The 19006-nt window shown below is 41.9% G+C and overlaps 1 protein-coding gene across 1 annotated transcript in view; it reads right to left on the minus strand.

Annotated features, from left to right (window-relative positions):
• The window catches only part of LOC122805962 (zinc finger CCCH domain-containing protein 11A-like), a 1052395-nt gene that overhangs the window by 486439 nt on the left and 546950 nt on the right, over positions 1-19006 (minus strand). The window contains exon 15 of the mRNA XM_044076203.1: positions 5044-5595. Coding sequence (XP_043932138.1) covers positions 5044-5595 — 552 coding nt within the window. The remainder of the gene's footprint in view (positions 1-5043; positions 5596-19006) is intronic.

Below are 19006 nucleotides of genomic sequence, written 5' to 3' on the forward strand. Positions count from 1 at the left end.
ATACCACATGGAGAACAACAAGGGCCAATGGCCAACAAGTTCTCAAAAAAACGAACTAATTAAAAGGCAAAAATGCTTCTAAACACTATCTATAAGATAACTAACTCTAATATTAAGGATCACACCAAGGCAAAAACAAAACTAATACTCCAAGAAAAGCCAGGTAGAAGGCAGGCAGGCAAAACGCAAACACGAACACTTCTCCTTAGAGCAAACAAATCCTTTATTGTTAAAACAACAAGATAAGCGCTTTCGTCTCAGTTTTAGACAATCAAAGAGACTTCATCAGATAAAGCTAGAAAAAACACAAAACTAGATTTAAAAAACAGAACCAAGACCCAGATGACAATTTCCTTCTAACAGGATTAACCATTTTTAAAATGACAGTATTAAAATCAAACAGTGTGCCAAGATCAAAACAATACCGTACCACTTATAAAAACATCAAACACTATGGCATAAAACAAGAACTTCATCTCATATAACCATCATCGCTACCTTATAAAATGTATAGAATACATATACTAAAAATTATGAATGCACATAAAATGTATGGGCAAGTAATTGAATAAATATATATGTGGTTAAATGGAAATAGGCAAAACTAAGCTAAATAGAAAAATATATATAGTAAAAAGATTTATATATATATATATATATATATATATATATATAAATATTAAGTCAGGGTAATGTAATCACATATTGTAAATATATATTAATATCCTAAAAATGCGTATGAAAATATATAAATATTTAAAAATGCAATAAATATGAATAAAAATATAAACAGAAATATATACATATATATATATATATATATATATATATATATATATATATATATATATATATATATATATATATATATATATATGTATATATGTGTATATATACATATATATATATATATATATGTATATATATATATATATATATATATATGTATATATACATATATATATATATGTATATATACATATATATATATATATGTATATATATATATATATATATATATATATATATATATACACACATGAACCATGGATGCAAATACATCATAAATATTCAAATATTAGTGTCCAAAAATTAGTGTCTACTCATCGCTTTTATCTTTAGTAGACTACTAATTGATACATTTTCATTCAAGCCTGGCCAATAATGAATAAAAATAGGAATATGTATACACACACACACATATATAAACCATGGATGCAAATACATCATAAATATTCAAATATTAGTGTCCACAAATTAGTCTACTCATTGCTTTTATCTTTAGTAGACTACTAATTGACACATTTTCATTCAAGCCTGGCCAATATATTGAATTAAGGCGAAGCTGCCAAGATAATTCAATTTTTTCAAGCAGATATGGCCAAACACCACCCCTAGGGGGGAGTGTTATATTATCCAATACTACAAATTTAAAATCATGCTGTGGGTATACCATAATATGTTTTGCTAGTTCATTGCATTCATGGCCATCACGTAACATTCCTTAAATGTTCCCCTATTCTACTTTTCAACCTACGCTCGGTTTTACTGATATAGAAACATGGGCAATTACTACAAAGGGCGCAATAAACCACTCTCTCTCTTGAACAAGAGAATTTCCCTTTTACCCAAATTTTCATCCCATTTACTTCCACTACTTCAGTTTCTAAAATATTTTTACAAAACTAGCACATACCACATTTGTGCATATATCCTTTGCAATGCACTGGCAAAACATATTATGGTATACCCACAGCATGATTTTAAATTTGTAGTATTGAATAATATAACACTTCCCCCTAGGGGTGGTGTTTGGCCATATCTGCTTGAAAAAATTGAATTATCTTGGCAGCTTCGCCTTAATTCAATATATTGGCCAGGCTTGAATGAAAATGTGTCAATTAGTAGTCTACTAAAGATAAAAGCAATGAGTAGACTAATTTGTGGACACTAATATTTGAATATTTATGTTGTATTTGCATCCATGGTTTATATATGTGTGTGTGTATACATATTCCTATTTTTATTCATATTTATTCCATACTTACTGCATTTTTATATATTTTCATATGCATTTTTAGGATATTAATATGTATTAACAGTATGTGATTACATTACCCTGACAATATATATATATATATCTTTTTACTATATATATATATATATATATATATATATATATATATATATATATATATATATATAATATATATATATATTTAGCTTGGTTTTGCCTATTTCCATTTAACCACACATATATTTATTCAATTACTTGCCCATACATTTTATGTGCATTTATAATTTTTAGTATATGTATTTTATATATTTTATAAGGTAGCGATGATATTATATGAGATGAAGTTCTTGTTTAATGCCATAGTGTTTGATGTTTTTATAACTGGTACAGTATTGTTTAGATCTTGGCACACTGTTATTTGATTTTAATACTGTCATTTTAAAAATGGTTAATCCTGTTAGCAAGAAATGATGTCATCTGGGTCTTGGCTCTGGTTTTTAAATCTAGTTTTGTGTTTTTTCTAGCTTTATCTGATGAAGTCTCTTTGATTGTCTAAAATTGAGAAGAAAGCGCTTATCTTGTTGTTTTAACAAAAAAGGATTTGGTTGCCCTAAGGAGAAATGTTCGTGTTTTGCCTGCCTGCCTGTCTTCTACCTGGCTAATATTAAGGATAACTAGCTGAAGATATCAGTAAAGTGACTAATAATAAAAAAAATTTTGAATTTGGCCACAGCCAAGCAAGAAGCACTTCTGAACTCGTAGATGCGGCAAACGAGACCTGGGGATTGTACTAGTGCACTATGGGATAACTACCTAGCCATGAGCCAACTAAGAGACTTTGAGCTTTGTAACAGACTGAGTCTTGGAGGAGCAGTTCCTGAAAAATCTGCAATATTAGGAGGATTGTTCTCATCACCTGTACACTGATGTGCAACTTGGCCTCCTGTTGTGTCCATGTTCCTTGGACCACCCTGTTTTGATAATATTCCACCATGTCCTGCTAAAATGAGCAGAATACTAGGATTCCACATTATCCCACATTAACTATGAAGTTACAGACTTGTTTGGAGAAGTCAACTGGTAAACCAAAAATACTCTCCAGTCGCATCACAGAAAGATGATGAAATGAGTGCAAGAAAGGTCTGAAGATTGTGCCAGCTGAATCCCATCTTACACCACCGACTTTCTTTTGGGGAGGAAGTCAAGTAAAGCCTTGGAGAAAGGTACATCTCTGGAACTCATGCCACACAGGCTACCTGCAAGCATGCCATCTCCAACACCACTTTTCTGGGTATCAGGAAAGGCCTGGAACAAAATCCTTCCCTCCTTCCCCATGCTCTTTTCTTTCTATGGCCTCGAAGGCAATTATCTGTTAAGTTGGACCTTGTCAGAACTATATGGCTTAGTGAGATGGAGGACACAGTTATGGATGACAAAATGGATCTAAAGTTAACCTTGCACCCTGTGCTTAACACATCCTTCAGTACAGGTCTGTGGTGTGTCACTTCACTGGGTTTTCAAAAGTAACAGTCCTGCTAACTACTGAGGTCGGGAAGGGGGGTTAGAACTGAAAGGCACCTTCTTCAGAGGGTGTAGGACCACTGATCCTGCGTGGATGCCTATCTCTGCTTCTCTACTAACCTTTTCAGCATGAACTCTTTTGCCTAAGCTGTCTATTAAAAGACCGTTTCAGATAAAAGTGCTACTGCTTAATGGAGAGATTTCAATTATATTTTGGTATCAGGGAATTAAAAAAAAATGCCTAAATGTTTTTGCTTTCTTCCTCCAGTTTCATGACCACATCATATAGAGGCTCAAAGAGTAACTCTGTCTAGAGGAAACTTAAAAGGATCTCTTTGTTGTCCTTGGGCAAGGGCTGAGTTCCAAGGCAAGCAAGCAGTCTATCAGGCAGGAACTATGGTATCTCAGTACTAGTTAACAACATGCTTACGATCTTTTATAGCAGCTCGCAAAAGTTTTGAAAGGTACTGCTCTTAGGGCTGCATTTGTAATTTTTCTTCACACCTCCTCAAATTACTTTACAATGTTGTCTTGATACAGCACATATGGGTTTAGCAGTTAATTTGTAATATTCAAAGTGGAAGAACCGTTAACTTTCCTGCCAAATCCATCCAGTATATGGTTTTATTTATTACTGGGCAGCATTTTATTAGCTGGAGACAGGAAATGGCAAATCAGCAACTTTGTGGGAGATGACATTCCCAACCCTTTTAAGGGATGATGCGGTCAGAAAGCCTTTGTACTTTTTTTCCTGTGAGTTTTGGCTGCAAGCTGCTTATCCATTTCCTTTAAGCACTTAAATTCCGACAGTGCTTTTGGAAGACAACTCTCCTTCCAAAAAAAGAAACAGCTGCTTACTGTCTTAATGTATGAAATTCTTTATGCCTCAGAGAAACACTCAAAGTTGTCCTATGTTGTACAGTTTTTTTTTTTATATGAAACACAAAGCTTATATTCAGTTTTTATGAGCAACGCCAAGGCAGAACAGACTGAAAGTAAAAGTTGTTCGATGGTATCTGCCAACCAAACCCACCCGGTCGGTAACCTTTCTCAAGGATGTCACTGGCCTTGGAAAGATCTGAAAGTCTGAGTAAAAAAATCTGAAAGAAAGAAATAATGCAATAACTTCTACAAAGAGTAGAAAAATAATCTGAAATGGGTACCTTTCACAGCACTAGAGGTAACCTGGCTGGTACTCATACCCAATGATAAGTGCAAAAAAAAAATGAAAATGCTGAAGTACCCAGCCTTCTGATACCTGTGGTGCATTACTAGACAACTCTGCAGAGGGAAAATTCAACAGCTAAAAGTCAGGCTGGATGGTCTGTGAGGCAATTCCCTCTTTACGATCAATACTGCAGCACTGACTTTACAAGAAATAGTAAACAGTTGACAGGATAAATAACCTACCTTTCACGGTTATTTTTATGCTTATTCTCCAACCTTGCACTATTATGAATTAACATTACAAGGCACAATTTACAACTTATAATAAACTTCCATACCCAATTTCACTAGTCGAATACGTTTTCGTTTTGCAGTGGCTGGCTCGGTTTGCACTGTGGAGTCAGAACCTTGTGACACTATATGCTGCCCCCTTAAGGCTTTCTCCTGCCGAATCTCCTCCAATGTCTTCACCCGAACTTGATCAAAAGGTTTGGTTTGTTTCAGAAACCTTCCAGTAAGCCCTGCAGGGAACCTCAGTTCTTTAGTTTGACATTCCTGGCTACATGCTGCATCTTCTTTGTCCTTCATTTCAATGTTTTGTGTGGAAAGGCTCATTTTCTGCCTCTGCATCTCCATTCGTTTCTGCTTCCTCTCCTTAAGTAATTTGGAAAATGTCTGGAGACCTGAAAAGGAGTTTTTAAAGCGCTGCGAAGAGTCGACATTTTCTCTGGAAATACATTTGCTGGAGCTTTCATTTATGCAACCTTGTTTATCCAAGGTTTCATTCTTGATTTGCATTAAAATTTCTGCCTGCTTCCTTGCAGCTTTTTCTCTCCGAATTTCTTCTAATGTTTTTATTCGTATTTCTCCTGCTGATGTAGTTTGTGAAACTGTTAAAAAAATATATCATAAATGACAAACTGATTTTTTTTTTTGTTAGTAAAAAGACATCACAGAAAGACAGACTGATTTTACTGAAAAAATTGCTAATTTTCTGATGTGGCACTGCTGTTCTCCTTCCCATGAAAGGCAACACAAGTAAGCTAGCAACACTATTAATAAAATGGTCATTATGGCACTGACTGAAAGGAAATGCAAGTTACCTACTTGCCATAATGACTGATCCTTTTCTGTACCTCACCATCCATTTTTTGTACCTCACCATCCATCTTGACTACAGACTTGAGCTTGCAAAATTTTTTTAATCAGAGCTTCAGTGATCAAACTCTCCTTCTACTATTGGACAGAACTGCCTCAGTGAATGGCAATATGTTAATGGCAGGGAAATTTATATTTATGTATATAGGTTCATAGGTTGGTACTAGGCAATCGGCCCCAGGGCCTATACAAGCCTAGCCATAACAATACCCTGGCTATTTCTTGCCACATTATTTACTTCCCCGGACCTCTGTCTAAATGAATTTCTTATCTCCCATCCAATCGTCAAGGTTCCTTTTGAAGAGGACCAAAGAGGCACTCTGCTTGACATGTATGGGCAGTCTATTTCAGAGTCAGGGGAGTCTCTGGGTCAGGAACCTATCCCTCAACAAACTGCCTCCCCGTCAGGGAATCGAACCCCGGTCTCCCATGTGACAGGCAGGGATATTTACCACTATACTAATGAGGAGTGGCTTGTGTCATCTTCAGTTTCTTCGCAGTGTGGCATTTACACTTAAATGTAATTTTCTCTTCAGCTTCAGAATCTTGGTTGAATTGCTCTTCAAATATAACACATGTCCCAAGTGCATCTTCATACAGACCAGCAAATACACGTCTGTCCACCTGTATGATAGGCTGATCTGTGTCAATGCCAATGTATCTTACACTTGTTATTGGATCTCATAAGAAAATTTGGATCAGTAATTCCTGACAGCTCAACCGATACGAACTGTTCCTCTTCCTCCCATTCGTCATCTGGTTTGGGTAGGGGTACCATATACTTCATTCTATTCCTCACAACACATTTACTAGTTGCCATTTTGATGTGACTAAATGATCACCGAATCACAACATAGACATATCTTCAAATACAGACATATACATATACACACTGGGCCCAAAATAGAAAACGATAAAGAACCAAACCTTAAGCATCAGGCACTGCTCTAACATCCTGTAAGTCTTGAAAGGAATACAAGATGATCTGTAAGAGAGGAGGAGGGTGGGTTGTCACTACAAAGGAAAAGGGACAACCCGCCCATCTGTCTTGACTGACAGGGGCAGATTCCCCAGCTAATTTACATCCTGGTTGTCATCATGGCAAGACAACACATAGTATGATGGAACCAAAGACTGCTGCAGATCTGGAGAGGGAATTGAGTTTGTAAAGTCTAATGTAGGTGTGCAGGGTAAACCAAGTTGCTGCTGCGGAGATGTCATCCACAGTAGAATGTCTGAAAAACAAAAGATGTACCCATGCACCTAGCAGGAAGGACTTTTGGTCTGGAAAAGAGGGTTAGACCCTTTGAGATGTAGATAAAGGATATGCAATCCTAATTAACTTTGAAAACTTCAGAACACAGCAAGACCATATAAAAAGATTTAAAATGGTGACCATCCTTATGTACAGACTTCATTCTGTTGAAGTAAAATCTAGCATGAAGTGAAAATAAAACCTAAACCCACAGCTAAACTTGGAATATTCAGGAACTATTCTAAGGCTAACCTTCTGCTATTAAGTGAGAACCTGGCAAAATTTCAAGTCCCCATAAACCTTGACAACACTGCGGTCTATGCAGAACTTTCCACAGAAACCTTGTACAAGCATGTTAATAGCTGCATAGAGGCAGTTGTACCCATCAGGAAGTACAGAAATAACTCAAAAAACAAGCCACCCTGGTGGAATCGCAAAATCAACTGGCTATATAACAGGAGGAAGAAAATCACTGCAAAAATTAGGAGGTGCAGCACCCAGTAGGATAAAAGCACTCATCAAACTAAAACCCAGAGGACAAATAAAGTCTACCTAAGCCATATTTGAGGTAAGTTTGGACTCCCAGGCCAAGGACAACCAGAAAGCATTCTTTAGCTATGTCCACAACTTCAAAGGCAATACACAATTATGTGGAGAGCTCACTGTAAATGGAGCCACCTATACTGAGCCAGAAGACATAGCAAACCTCCTGGCTGATAAATTCAGCTCTAATTTTACCCTTCTCTCCCCTCAACCTTCTGTCTAAGGCCAAGAACACTGCATCAATGGGCCGGGACAATATCCCAGGTTACCTTCTAAACAGCATGAAACATTACCCATCAGGGCCTCTGAAGTTACTATTTAATTGTAGCCTCCAAACAGGTTTCGTGCCTCATGAATGGCGAAAGGCAACAGTCATCCCTCTGCACAAGGGTGGGGCATCTACAGACCCATAAGTCTCACTAGTATTGTATGTAAAGCCATGGAAAGAATTAACATGGAGATGATCAACAGAGAAATAGTAAACCTTCAGACACTGGACCTAACCCAGTTTGGTTTCAAGAGCAGATCATGCCTACTCAACCTGCTGGACTTCTTTGAGAAGGTTACAAATGCAATGGGTGAGGAAAAAATTGATAACACTGCCTACCTTGACCTGGCCGAGGTATGTGACACTATACCCCACTCGGGCATTGTTGACAAACTCAAGAGGTTAGGTACAAACCCTTAAGTCACGTGGTGGATAGCCAACTGGGTCACAGACAGGACTGAGGAAGTTAGAAAGTACAGTTTTGTACCTGCCATAAATGTAGATGTTCAAGTGTAAACACTGTTGCAGTCATTACACACTTGGGTTATCCTGCCGTCAGGTGGTTCCCCAGTCGGCCTGAGTTCCAAAGTCTTGGTCCGGCGTCAGTTGCTGTAGTCTCCTCCCTGACATCAGTACGACAGGGGTATATAAGATGCAGCCAATGCCATTTTCTTCAGTTTTTCTTGCCCCAGATGTCAGGTGCCCCCAAATAGTAGGCAATTCAAATTGCTAGTAAAATATACAAAAGAAAAGCAAACAACCATTTTTAGCTACCAGCAAATACTCCCCATAGGTAATAAAAGGTAGATGACCTAGGTAAGTACCAGAAAGTAAGGAGGGAGGGTAACCTGGACTGCAGCAGTGTTTACACTCGAACATCTACATTTATGGTAGGTACAAAACTGTACTATGTTCATCGTGTTACACTGCTGCAGTCATTACACTTGGGTGGAATCCCAAAGCTGAGGTAGGGAGGCTGGATCTATAAGGCATTAGGGGTGGCTATAAGACCCTGCAGTACAGCAGTGGCGAAGCCAGCTCTGGATTGGAGTATAAAGGCAAATGGTAATGTTTGGTGAAGGTATGCACAGAACTCCATGTTGCTGCTTCCAAAATATCCTTGGTAGGTACTCCTCTGAGGTAGGCAGTTGAAGTGGCTGTTGCCCTGGTGGAGTGAGAACTAATGCTGCTAGGTACAGGTTTCCCATGGTGGGTATAGCAGAAACATATACAGTGTCCTATCCATTTTGAAATAGTCTGCTTTGAAATGGCTTTTCCCTGTGCTCCTGCAGTGTATGCTACCAATAACTGCTCAGATTTTCTGAAAGCTTTGGTTTTGTCCAAGTAGAAGCGCAGCTGTCTGTGAACGTCCAAAGAATGTAGTAGTCTCTCCCCTTTGTTCTGTGGTTTTGGATAAAAAGTTGGCAAGTGAATAGTTTGGTTCAGAGCCACACTTGATACCACCTTTAGCATAAACGTAGGGTTAGTTCTTAAAGACACCCTGCCCTGGTGGAAGATGAGGAAAGGTTCCACTGCCATTAGTGCCTGTAATTCTGAAACTCTTCGTGCTGATGTTATTGCCAGTAGCAGAGCAGTTTTCCAAGAGATGTATTTTAATTCTGCCGAGTTAGCTGGCTCAAACGGAAGTAAAGTTAATTTTTCCAAAACAAAGTTGAGGTCCCAAGTTGGTGTAGGTGCTCTACGGGGTGGTCTTATGTTTTTAGCCCCTCTGAGGTACTGTTTGAGCACAGGATTAGAAAAAATTGGTGGATCCGTGTTGTAATGAGCAGAAATAGCTGAGGCGTGGATCTTGATGGATGAAAAGGAGAGGCCTTTGTCCAGCATCTCAGTTAAATATTGCAGTATCTGAGGAATGTTTGGGACAAGAGGGTCAAGGCTGTGCACTTGGTTCCAGGCACAGAATCTCTTCCATTTATCCGAGTATGCTTTCCTGGTGCTAGGCCTTCTGGCCTCCAGAATGACATCCATAACAGCTTTGGAGAGAGGCATTGCTTGCTTGACTAAGGAATTTTCCATGCAGCTAGATTTAAGGTCTTTAGCTGGCTGTGAAGTATCTGATTGTTGTGCTGTGTTAGCAACTGTGGGATTTGAGCCAAAATCCAGGGTGGTTCTTGTGCTAAGTTCTTTCAGATTGGGTACCAGTGCTAGCGTGGCCAGTCTGGTGCAATCAGGATCATGTTTGTCTCTTCCTGCCTGGCTTTTATGAGTACCTTTGGAAGGAGAGGTAAAGGAGGGAAAGCTTATACTTGTAGTTTTTTCCAGCTGAATGAGAGGGTATCCACTTTCCATGCTTGTGGATGGTAGCTCCTTGTGCAGAATTTCTGTAATTGGCAGTTGATTGGGGAGGCAAACAGCTCTATATTCAGGCTCCACCATTTTTGTGTTATCATTCTGAATATTTGTGGGTTCAATTCCCATTCATGGGGGTCCATGATGTTTCTGCTTAGGTCGTCTGCCAGTGTGTTTTTCTCTCCTGGCAGGAATTGTGCTTGCAGATGAACTTGGTAGTTTAGAGCCGTGTTCCACAAGGTCATGGCTTGTCTGCAGAGGGGGTAGGAGTGTGTGCCCCCTTGCTTGTTTATGTACCACATAACTGTGGTGTTATCTGTCTTTAGTAGTAATTGTCCTGGATGCAGCAGGTCCTTGAAAGCTATAATAGCATTTTGTACAGCTAGCATCTCTTTTTGATTGATGTGGAGATGTCTTTGCTCTGTGGGCCACTCACCCTGGATACATTTTCCTGCCATGTGTGCTCCCCAGGCGTAATCCGATGCATCTGTTGTCAGTGTTTGCCTGGCTGTGGGTTGAGTGAAAGGCTGTCCCTTGTTGAGGTGACAAGCTTGTGCCCATCATCAAAACTCCTGTTGTAGGCAAGGAATTAGTGGTATAACTGTTTCCAAACTTTGACAGTGTTGAGACAGAACAGTTTTGTACCTACCATAAATGTAGATGTCCGATAGATATGCAACTGCAGTCATAACATATGGGTTGTCCTGCCTCAGGCAGCCCTCGGTCGGCCGGATTCCAAAGTCTGGGTCCGGCGTCGGCTGGAGTCGCCTCCTCTCCAACGTCAGAACGGCTGGAGTATGAAGGCATCGGCTGACGCCATCTTCTTCAGTGTTTCTTGCCCCAGATGCCAGGTGCCCTCCTAGGAAGGCTAAATTTAGTGAATGGATAAACAATTCCAGACTTGCACAACAGCAATAAACAGATACACCACAGGAGATACCCCCAGCTAATAGGAACAGGGGTAGTGGACCCATAAAGAAAGTTGCAAAGGGGTGGGAGGGTGGGAAAATCTGACTGCAGTTGCATATCTATCGGACATCTACATTTATGGTAGGTACAAAACTGTACTATGTCCTTCAAGAATGCAACTGCAGTCATAACATATGGGTTGAATACCATAGCCAAGCTGGGGGTGGATGGAACTAAGAAAGGGATGGTGTAGCTAAAATGCCTTGTAGGACTGCCGAAGCGAAGCCTGCTCGGGATCTGGAGTATAAGGGCAGGTTGTAGTGCTTGGTAAATGTATGCACAGAGCTCCATGTAGCAGCCTCTAGAATGTCCTTTGTAGCCACTCCTCTTAGGAAAGCTGTGGATGTGGCTATAGCTCTGGTGGAATGTGGCCTAATATTGGCTGGCACACCTTTTCCATGGAAAGAATAGCAGAATCTGATGCAGTGTCCAATCCATTTTGAAATTGTTTGTTTGGAGATTGCTTTTCCTTGTACTCCAGCAGCATAGGCTACAAACAGTTGGTCAGACTTTCTGGTGGCCTTAGTTCTGTCCAAGTAGTAGCGTAGTTGCCTGTGTATGTCCAAAGTATGCAGCAGTTTTTCCCCCCTGTTTTGAGGATTGGGGAAGAAAGTAGGCAGGTAAATAGCTTGATTTAGAGACACCCTGGAAATTACTTTTGGCATGAATGTAGGATTGGTTCTTAGAGAAACTCTGTCCTGATGAAAAATGAGGAAGGGAGGTACTGCCATGAGTGCCTGTATCTCCGAGACTCTTCTTGCAGATGAGACTGCCAATAGAAAAAACGTTTTCCATGATATAAATTGCATTTCTGAAGTTGCTGCTGGCTCAAAAGGAGGAAGAGTTAATTTTTCCAAAACGAAATTGAGGTCCCATGCAGGTACTGGCTGTTTTCTGGGAGGTTTGATATTTTTTATCCCCCTTAGGAACTCTTAGCAAAGGATGTGAAAACACTGGTGGATCACAATTGTATTTTGCTGAGATTGCTGAGGCGTGAATCTTTATAGAAGAATATGAGAGTCCAGTATGAAACATTTCTGCCAAGTATTCCAATATCTGAGGTATACTCAGTAATGTTGTATCCTGACCCCTGTTGGCATTCCAGATGATGAATCTCTTCCACTTGGCTGAATAGGTTTTTCTGGTGGAAGGTCTGCGTGCTTCCAGTAAGATCTCTTGAACTTTTTTGGAAAGAGAGATAGCGGAAGGAGTCATGGTAACCTCCAGGCTGTCAGATGCAATGTTTCCAGGTTTTGATGGACAGTCCTGTAATTGTGTTGTGTTAGAAGCAGGGGCCATAGGGGCAGAGGCCACGGTTTGGTCCGAGTTATGCTCAACAGCAATGGGTACCAGTGTTGCCTTGGCCAGTCTGGAGCTATCAAAATGCCTGTTGGTTGTTCTGCTTTGATCTTCAGTATCACCTTGGTCAGCAGAGGTAGAGGAGGGAATGCATAAACTTTTAGGGAATTCCAGCTGAAGGAGAGAGCATCCGTTTTCCAGGCTAGAGGATGGTGGATCCTTGTGCAGAACTTTTCCAGGTGATGATTCATGTGAGAAGCAAAGAGATCTACGTCCGGTCTTCCCCATGTCTTTGTTATTTGTGAGAAAATGTGAGGATGCAGCATCCATTCGTGTGGATCCAAGAAATTTCTGCTCAGCTTGTCCGCCAGTACATTGTCCTTGCCTGGCACAAACTGGGATTGCAAATGTATCTCCAGACTCAGGGATTTTTCCCAGAGAATCATTGTTAGTCTGCAGAGGGGATAAGAATGAGTGCCTCCCTGCTTGTTTATATACCACATGACAGTGGTGTTGTCTGTCCTTATTAGCAAATGTCCTTGTTGTAGTGAATTTTCGAAAGTTTCGATTGCATGTATCACTGCCAACATCTCTTTTTGGTTTATGTGCAGATGTATTTCCTTGGTGTCCATAGACCTTGAATGCATCTGCCCTCCATGTGCCCCATCCATGATCTGAGGCGTCTGTTGTAATCATTTGACCTGCTTGAGGTCTGTTGAAAGACATGCCTTTGTTTAACTGACTTGCTTGAGCCCACCACAAAAATTCTTTTTGCAGACATGGAATGAGTGGGATTACGTCCTCTAGGCTTTGGCTGTGTTGGGACCATAAGCTTTTTAAGTACCATTGCAGCTTTCTCATATGAAGTCTTGCCAAAGGTATCAGAAGAATGCAAGATGCCATGAACCCCAGGGCCTGCAGGATTTTCCTTGCAGTCAGCTGGGAGAGCTTTGCTAGGCCTTTGAAGTACTCTGGTAACTGTTGTTGTTTTTCCTCTCTGAGGTAGGCCATTTGAGTTTCTGTGTCCAGTTTGGCTCCTAGGAAAATTATCTGTTGGGATGGCAGTAGTCTTGATTTCTGTATGTTGACTGTGTATCCCAAGGCCTGCAGTAGTTGAATGACATAGTCCAAGTTTGCTATTAAGGTTTGTTTGTTGTCTGCTTGTATGAGGCAGTCGTCCAGGTAGGGGTATATCTGAATCCCCTGGAGTCTGTAGTGTGCCACTACTGATGCCAGGCATTTCGTGAACACTCTGGGCGCAGTAGATAAGCCAAACGGCAATGCTGAGAATTGATAATGCTCTGTCCCTGCAAGAAATCTGAGGTATCTTCTGCAGCTTTGTCTGATTGGGACATGCAGGTATGCCTCCTTGAGGTCCAGAGTGACCAGCCAAGACCCCTTGCCCAGCATGGGAAGGAGTTGCTGCAATGTCAGCATTTTGAACTTTGGCACAATGAGAAAAGTATTTAGAGTAGACAAGTCCAGTATAGGCCTCCATTTGTTTTCTTTTCTTGGAACAAGGAACAGTCTTGAATAAAATCCCTGGCCTTGTTCCTGAGGAGGAACCCTTTCTATTGCTTTTATACTTAACAGCTTTGAAACTTGAGTGAGTGCCTCTGCCCTTTGATGATGTGGCAGGTTTGGCATGCCTTGTCTTATTGGTAAAGTATGGAAGTGTTGTCTATTAAATCCAGAATCCAGTTGTCCTTGGTTAAGATATGCCAGTTTTTTGAGAATAAGGATAATTTTCCACCCAGAGGTGCTTCTCTTTGAGCCTTTGTAGGCGGTATGAAAGTCAAGTCGTTGTGATTGTCCTTGTGGTGCAGCTGGGCTGCCTGCGCCACTTCTTTGATTTGGAGGTTGCCATTGGCTGCCCCTGTAGGATCCTCGGTATTGTCCTCTACCTCGGGCACGCCTATTTTTTCCCCTTTGAAACTTGTCAGAGTCTGGGAAGGACCAATTCTTTGAAGGCCAGTTTCTGCTGAATCTGGGTGGCTGAACCTGGAGGAAATCCTTGACTGTCTGTACTGACTTAGCTTTTTCCTCAATGGATTTCAACACATCTTGTGCATTAGCACCAAAGAGCTTCTGTTTTTCCAGAGGTGCATCAAGTAACTTTACTTTAACATGGTCTGGCAATGGCTGATCTTTTAACCAAGCATGTCTACGTATCACAGCCCCAGTCATAGCTGCCCTACATGAAGCCTCCAATGCATCATAACCACACTGAAGAAAATGATTGTTAACCTGCTGAGTGTTATGTATATGATCCTGCAATGCTTTTCTATCAATAGGCTCAGGAGTGGCTAGCTTTTTCTGTAAATCATCCAGTAAAAAATCCTGGTACTGAAACATATGAAAAAGGCAGTTAAGTGACCTCATGGCTAGGGTGGTAGAGGTATAAACTTTTTTACCCCATCTCCAGGGACCTAGCTTCCCTATCCGCTGGCAGTGGATTCTTGGCAGTGGAAGTAGCCACTCCCTTGGGGCCCTGTGAAATAGTTTCTAGATCCACAGAGTGGGCCTTAAAGAGATGTTTGTGAGTGTCAGGGACCCTATAATATCTGTCTGGCTTGACAGGAGCAGGGGGGAGAGAATCAGGGTTAGCACTGGAGTCAGAGAAAACATCATCCAAAACATCCATAACTGGAGGAATAGCTAAAGGTCTGTGCTGGCGAAGCTTGAGGAAGGTATGTAGCCTTTTCCTGGAATCAGAGAATTCCTGACCCTGCCATTTAAAATGTTCCCTCATAGAGTGCAGGACTTCACCAAACGAGAAATCCTCTGGAGGGGAGGCAGAGGGAACTGATTCCTCAGCATCAGAGTCCTCATAGGCCTGGAAGGATTCTTCTTGGGTATCTGAATACTCAGAATCCCCAGAGGCTTCATCTGAAGAGAGGTTGTCAGCCTGCTCAGTTCTGGGCCTTTTCTCTGCAGGTGGCTGAGAACCTCTGTCTGGGTGAGGCTGAGACCCCGATAAGAGAAATAAGATCTGCAGCTAGAGACATGATCTGTTTATCAGAAGAAGGGGCCTGAGCAGTAGGTTTAGGATGGGCCTTGGCCTGGCTGGCAGCCTTAGCACGTGCAAAGGCCTTGATGGACAAGGATACAGGAGGCCTAGCAGCCCCACGTGCAGGAGTAACCTTGTCTACAGGAAAGGTGTCGGGTAGATCCAGAACTTTGGTTTCCGGAGGAAAATCAACAACCAGCACCGGAGAGGTCTCCGAGACTGAAGGACGTGTTAACGCTGTGTCGTCGGCCTGGAGCGGTTGAATTACCTCTTCCGAAGGGACCGAAGCACTAGCGGAGGGTTTAGGAGTTGCATCGGTAGTGGACGCGGGCCGAGGATGCCGGTCCCGGTACTTTCGTTTTTTGGTAGATTGAGTTGTCGGTTGATCCGACGGCATGATATACGCGAAAGATTCACCGAAAAAGTCTTCGGCAAATTCTGCCCGGCGCCTAAGAGTGCGCTTATTAAAGCATGCACAGGCAGCACAGGCTGAGACGTCGTGGTCTGGGCCCAGGCAAGGAAGGCAGTAAGAATGGAAGTCCTTATGAGGTATTTGTTTACCACAAGACAAACAATTATTAACTTTCTCAATTTGTTTTGACATCGGCTGAGGCAAGAAAAAATGTTCTAACGGGTACTTAGCTTTTAGATGACTTCGGTACTGAAAACACAGGAGCTGACCGACCGGCACTTGCGAACTGCTTCTGCTTCGGGCACCGCACGGCAAGAAAGACTGAAGAAGATGGCGTCGGCCGATGCCTTTATACTCCAGCCGTTCTGACGTCGGAGAGGAGGCGACTCCGGCCGACGCCGGACCCAGACTTTGGAATCCGGCCGACCGAGGGCTGCCTGAGGCAGGACAACCCATATGTTATGACTGCAGTTGCATTCTTGAAGGACATCATCACTCTTTAGGTACCACTGTAGTTTCCTCATATGCAGTCTGGCATATGGAATTAGTAGTATGCAAGATGCCATGTAGCCCAAGGCCTGCAGAATTTTTCTTGCAGGGAGTTGGGTCTTTGTTGCCATTAAATGAAAATATTGAGTCAGTTGTTCTTGCTTGTCTGGCGTGAGTAAGCCATCTGGGCCATTGTTTTCAAGCTAGCACCCAGGAATATTATCTGTTGTGAGGGCACTAGTTTTGATTTCTTTTCGTTTACTGTGTACCCCAGGCAACTTAATAACTTTTTTACGTACGCCAGATGCTTTAGTAGAATGTCCTTGCTCTCTGCTTGAATCAGGCAGTCGTCCAGGTATGGATAAATTTGAATTCCTTTTTGCCTGCAAAATGCAATTACTGGTGCCAGGCACTTTGTGAAGACCCTAGGCACAGTAGATAAGCCAAAGGGCAGTGCAGAGAATTGATAGTGCATTGAACCAGCTAGAAATCTGAGGTATCTTCTGCAATTTTGTCTGATAGGGACATGCAGGTATGCCTCTGAGGTCCAAAGTCACGAGCCAAGCTTTCTTGCCCAGCATGGGAAGAAGCTGCTGTAGTGTCAACATCTTGAATTTCGGAACATCCAGGTAAGTGTTTAGTGATGAAAGGTCCAGAATGGGTTTCCAGGCTTTGTCCTTTCTGGGAACCAGAAAGAGTCTCGAGTAAAATCCTTGTCCTTGTTCCTGTGGTGGTACTTTTTGAATAGCTCTCATGTCCATGAGTGCTGTAATTTGTTTTTGAGTCTCTGCCCATTGATATGGTGGCAGATTTGGCATTCCTTTTAACCTTGGCAGAGTCTGAAAGTGGAACCTGTAACTTTGAGATACAATGTTGAGAACCTATTTGTCTTTGGTGATGCAATGCCAGTTGTGATAGAAAAGTGACAGTTTTCCTCCTAAGGGGGCTGCCAAGAGAGAACTGTTTGGCAGCTGCAGTGGAAAGTCATTGAGGCTGCTTTTTATAAGGTTGAGGCCTGTCTTCCCCTTCTTTCTGGCCTGGTGCACCCCATTGTCGAGGCCTGTAAGGGCCTTGTGCCTGCCATCTACCTCTTGGATGTCTGTATCTACCTCTTTGAGGTCTATCTCTGACTGGAAAGAACTAATTCTTTGTTGGCCAATTTCTGCTAAAACGAGGAGGCTGAACCTGTAAGAAATCTTTCACCGTTTGCATAGATTTTGCCTTATCATCCATCTTCTTTAATACCTCCTCTGCCTTAACTCCAAACAGCACATCCCGCTGCAAAGGTGCATCCAATAATTTGACCTTAACATGATCTGGTAACATATGTTCTTTTAACCAAGCATGCCTTCTAATGACAGAGCCTGTAACTGCTGCTCTACAGGAGGCCTCTAAGGAATCAAACCCACATTGCAAAGTATGTTTTCCCCACTTGTTCAGCTGCATGCAATAAATCCTGCATTTCTTTAAAGTTAGGAGGATCTGAATCTGGGAGCATCTTTTGTTTCAACTGAGACATCAAACATTGCTGATATTTTAGCATGTGAAACTGGCAATTCAAGGCTCTCATTGCTAAAGTTGCAGACGTATATACCTTCTTTCCTCATCTGTCTAAGGCTCTGGAATCTCTGTCAGAGGGAACTGGGTTTTTTGCTGATGAGGCCTTAATCCCTTTGGGTCCCTGAGAAATAGTTTCAGGATCAGCAACAGGGCTTTTGTACAGAAATTTGTGAGAGTCAGGGACTCTGTAGTATCTATCAGGTTTAACTGGGGCTGGGGGTAAGGCGTCAGGGTTTAAACTGGATTCAGTGTACACATCATCCACAATATCTAAAACTGGCGGGATAGCAAGGGGTCTGTGTTGAGGCAATAAAAGGAAGTCTCTGAGCCTTTTCTTGGATTCTGAGTAATCCTGGCCTTCCCAATAGAAATGTTCCCTCATGGTAAGTAAGGTCTCCCCAAAGGAGTAATCCTCAGGCGGAGAGGCTGATGAAATAGATTTCTCAGCATCAGAATCCTCATAAGGGGGTAAAGAAAATCCTAGGTCTGAGGAAATGGACACCTTGTCGGAAGATTCATAGTCTGCATCCTGCCTGGGCCTTTTATCAGGAGGGGGATGGGACCCCCTGATCAGGGTGATTAGGTCCTCGGCCATTTTTAGCATTTGTTTCTTAGGCATGGAAGCCTGTCCTGGAGAGAGTTGAGTCTGTTTCTTTGCTTTTAAGGGGGCTTAGACTTAGCAGAGGGTTTGATGGTTAACTGGGTAGGTCTGAAAACACCCTCTGTAGCTGTGGATTGCTCAGCTACTTTGGTTCCCTCTGTAGGGTTAGGATCGGAAAGCTGAATACCTAGTGCATCCGAAGGCCCAGCCAGCTCCACGTGGGAGTCGGAGGCGGCTTGTGGTTCTGTAGAAGCGGTCGTCAGAGGCTGCGTAGGCGCCTCGCTGAAAACCGGAGAACCGGCGACCGGCCTAGAAGAGGCCTCGTCGTCAGTTTTGGGCCTCGGATGCCTGTCCTTGTGCTTTTTATGCATTGCGGTCGTCGGAAGTTCCGACGGCATGGTGTAATTGAATTTTCTGCCAAAATAAT

The sequence above is a fragment of the Protopterus annectens genome, chromosome 7.part0 (genome assembly GCF_019279795.1).
Source record: "Protopterus annectens isolate FY-2018-M chromosome 7.part0, PAN1.0, whole genome shotgun sequence".
Taxonomy (NCBI): Eukaryota; Metazoa; Chordata; order Ceratodontiformes; family Protopteridae; genus Protopterus; species Protopterus annectens.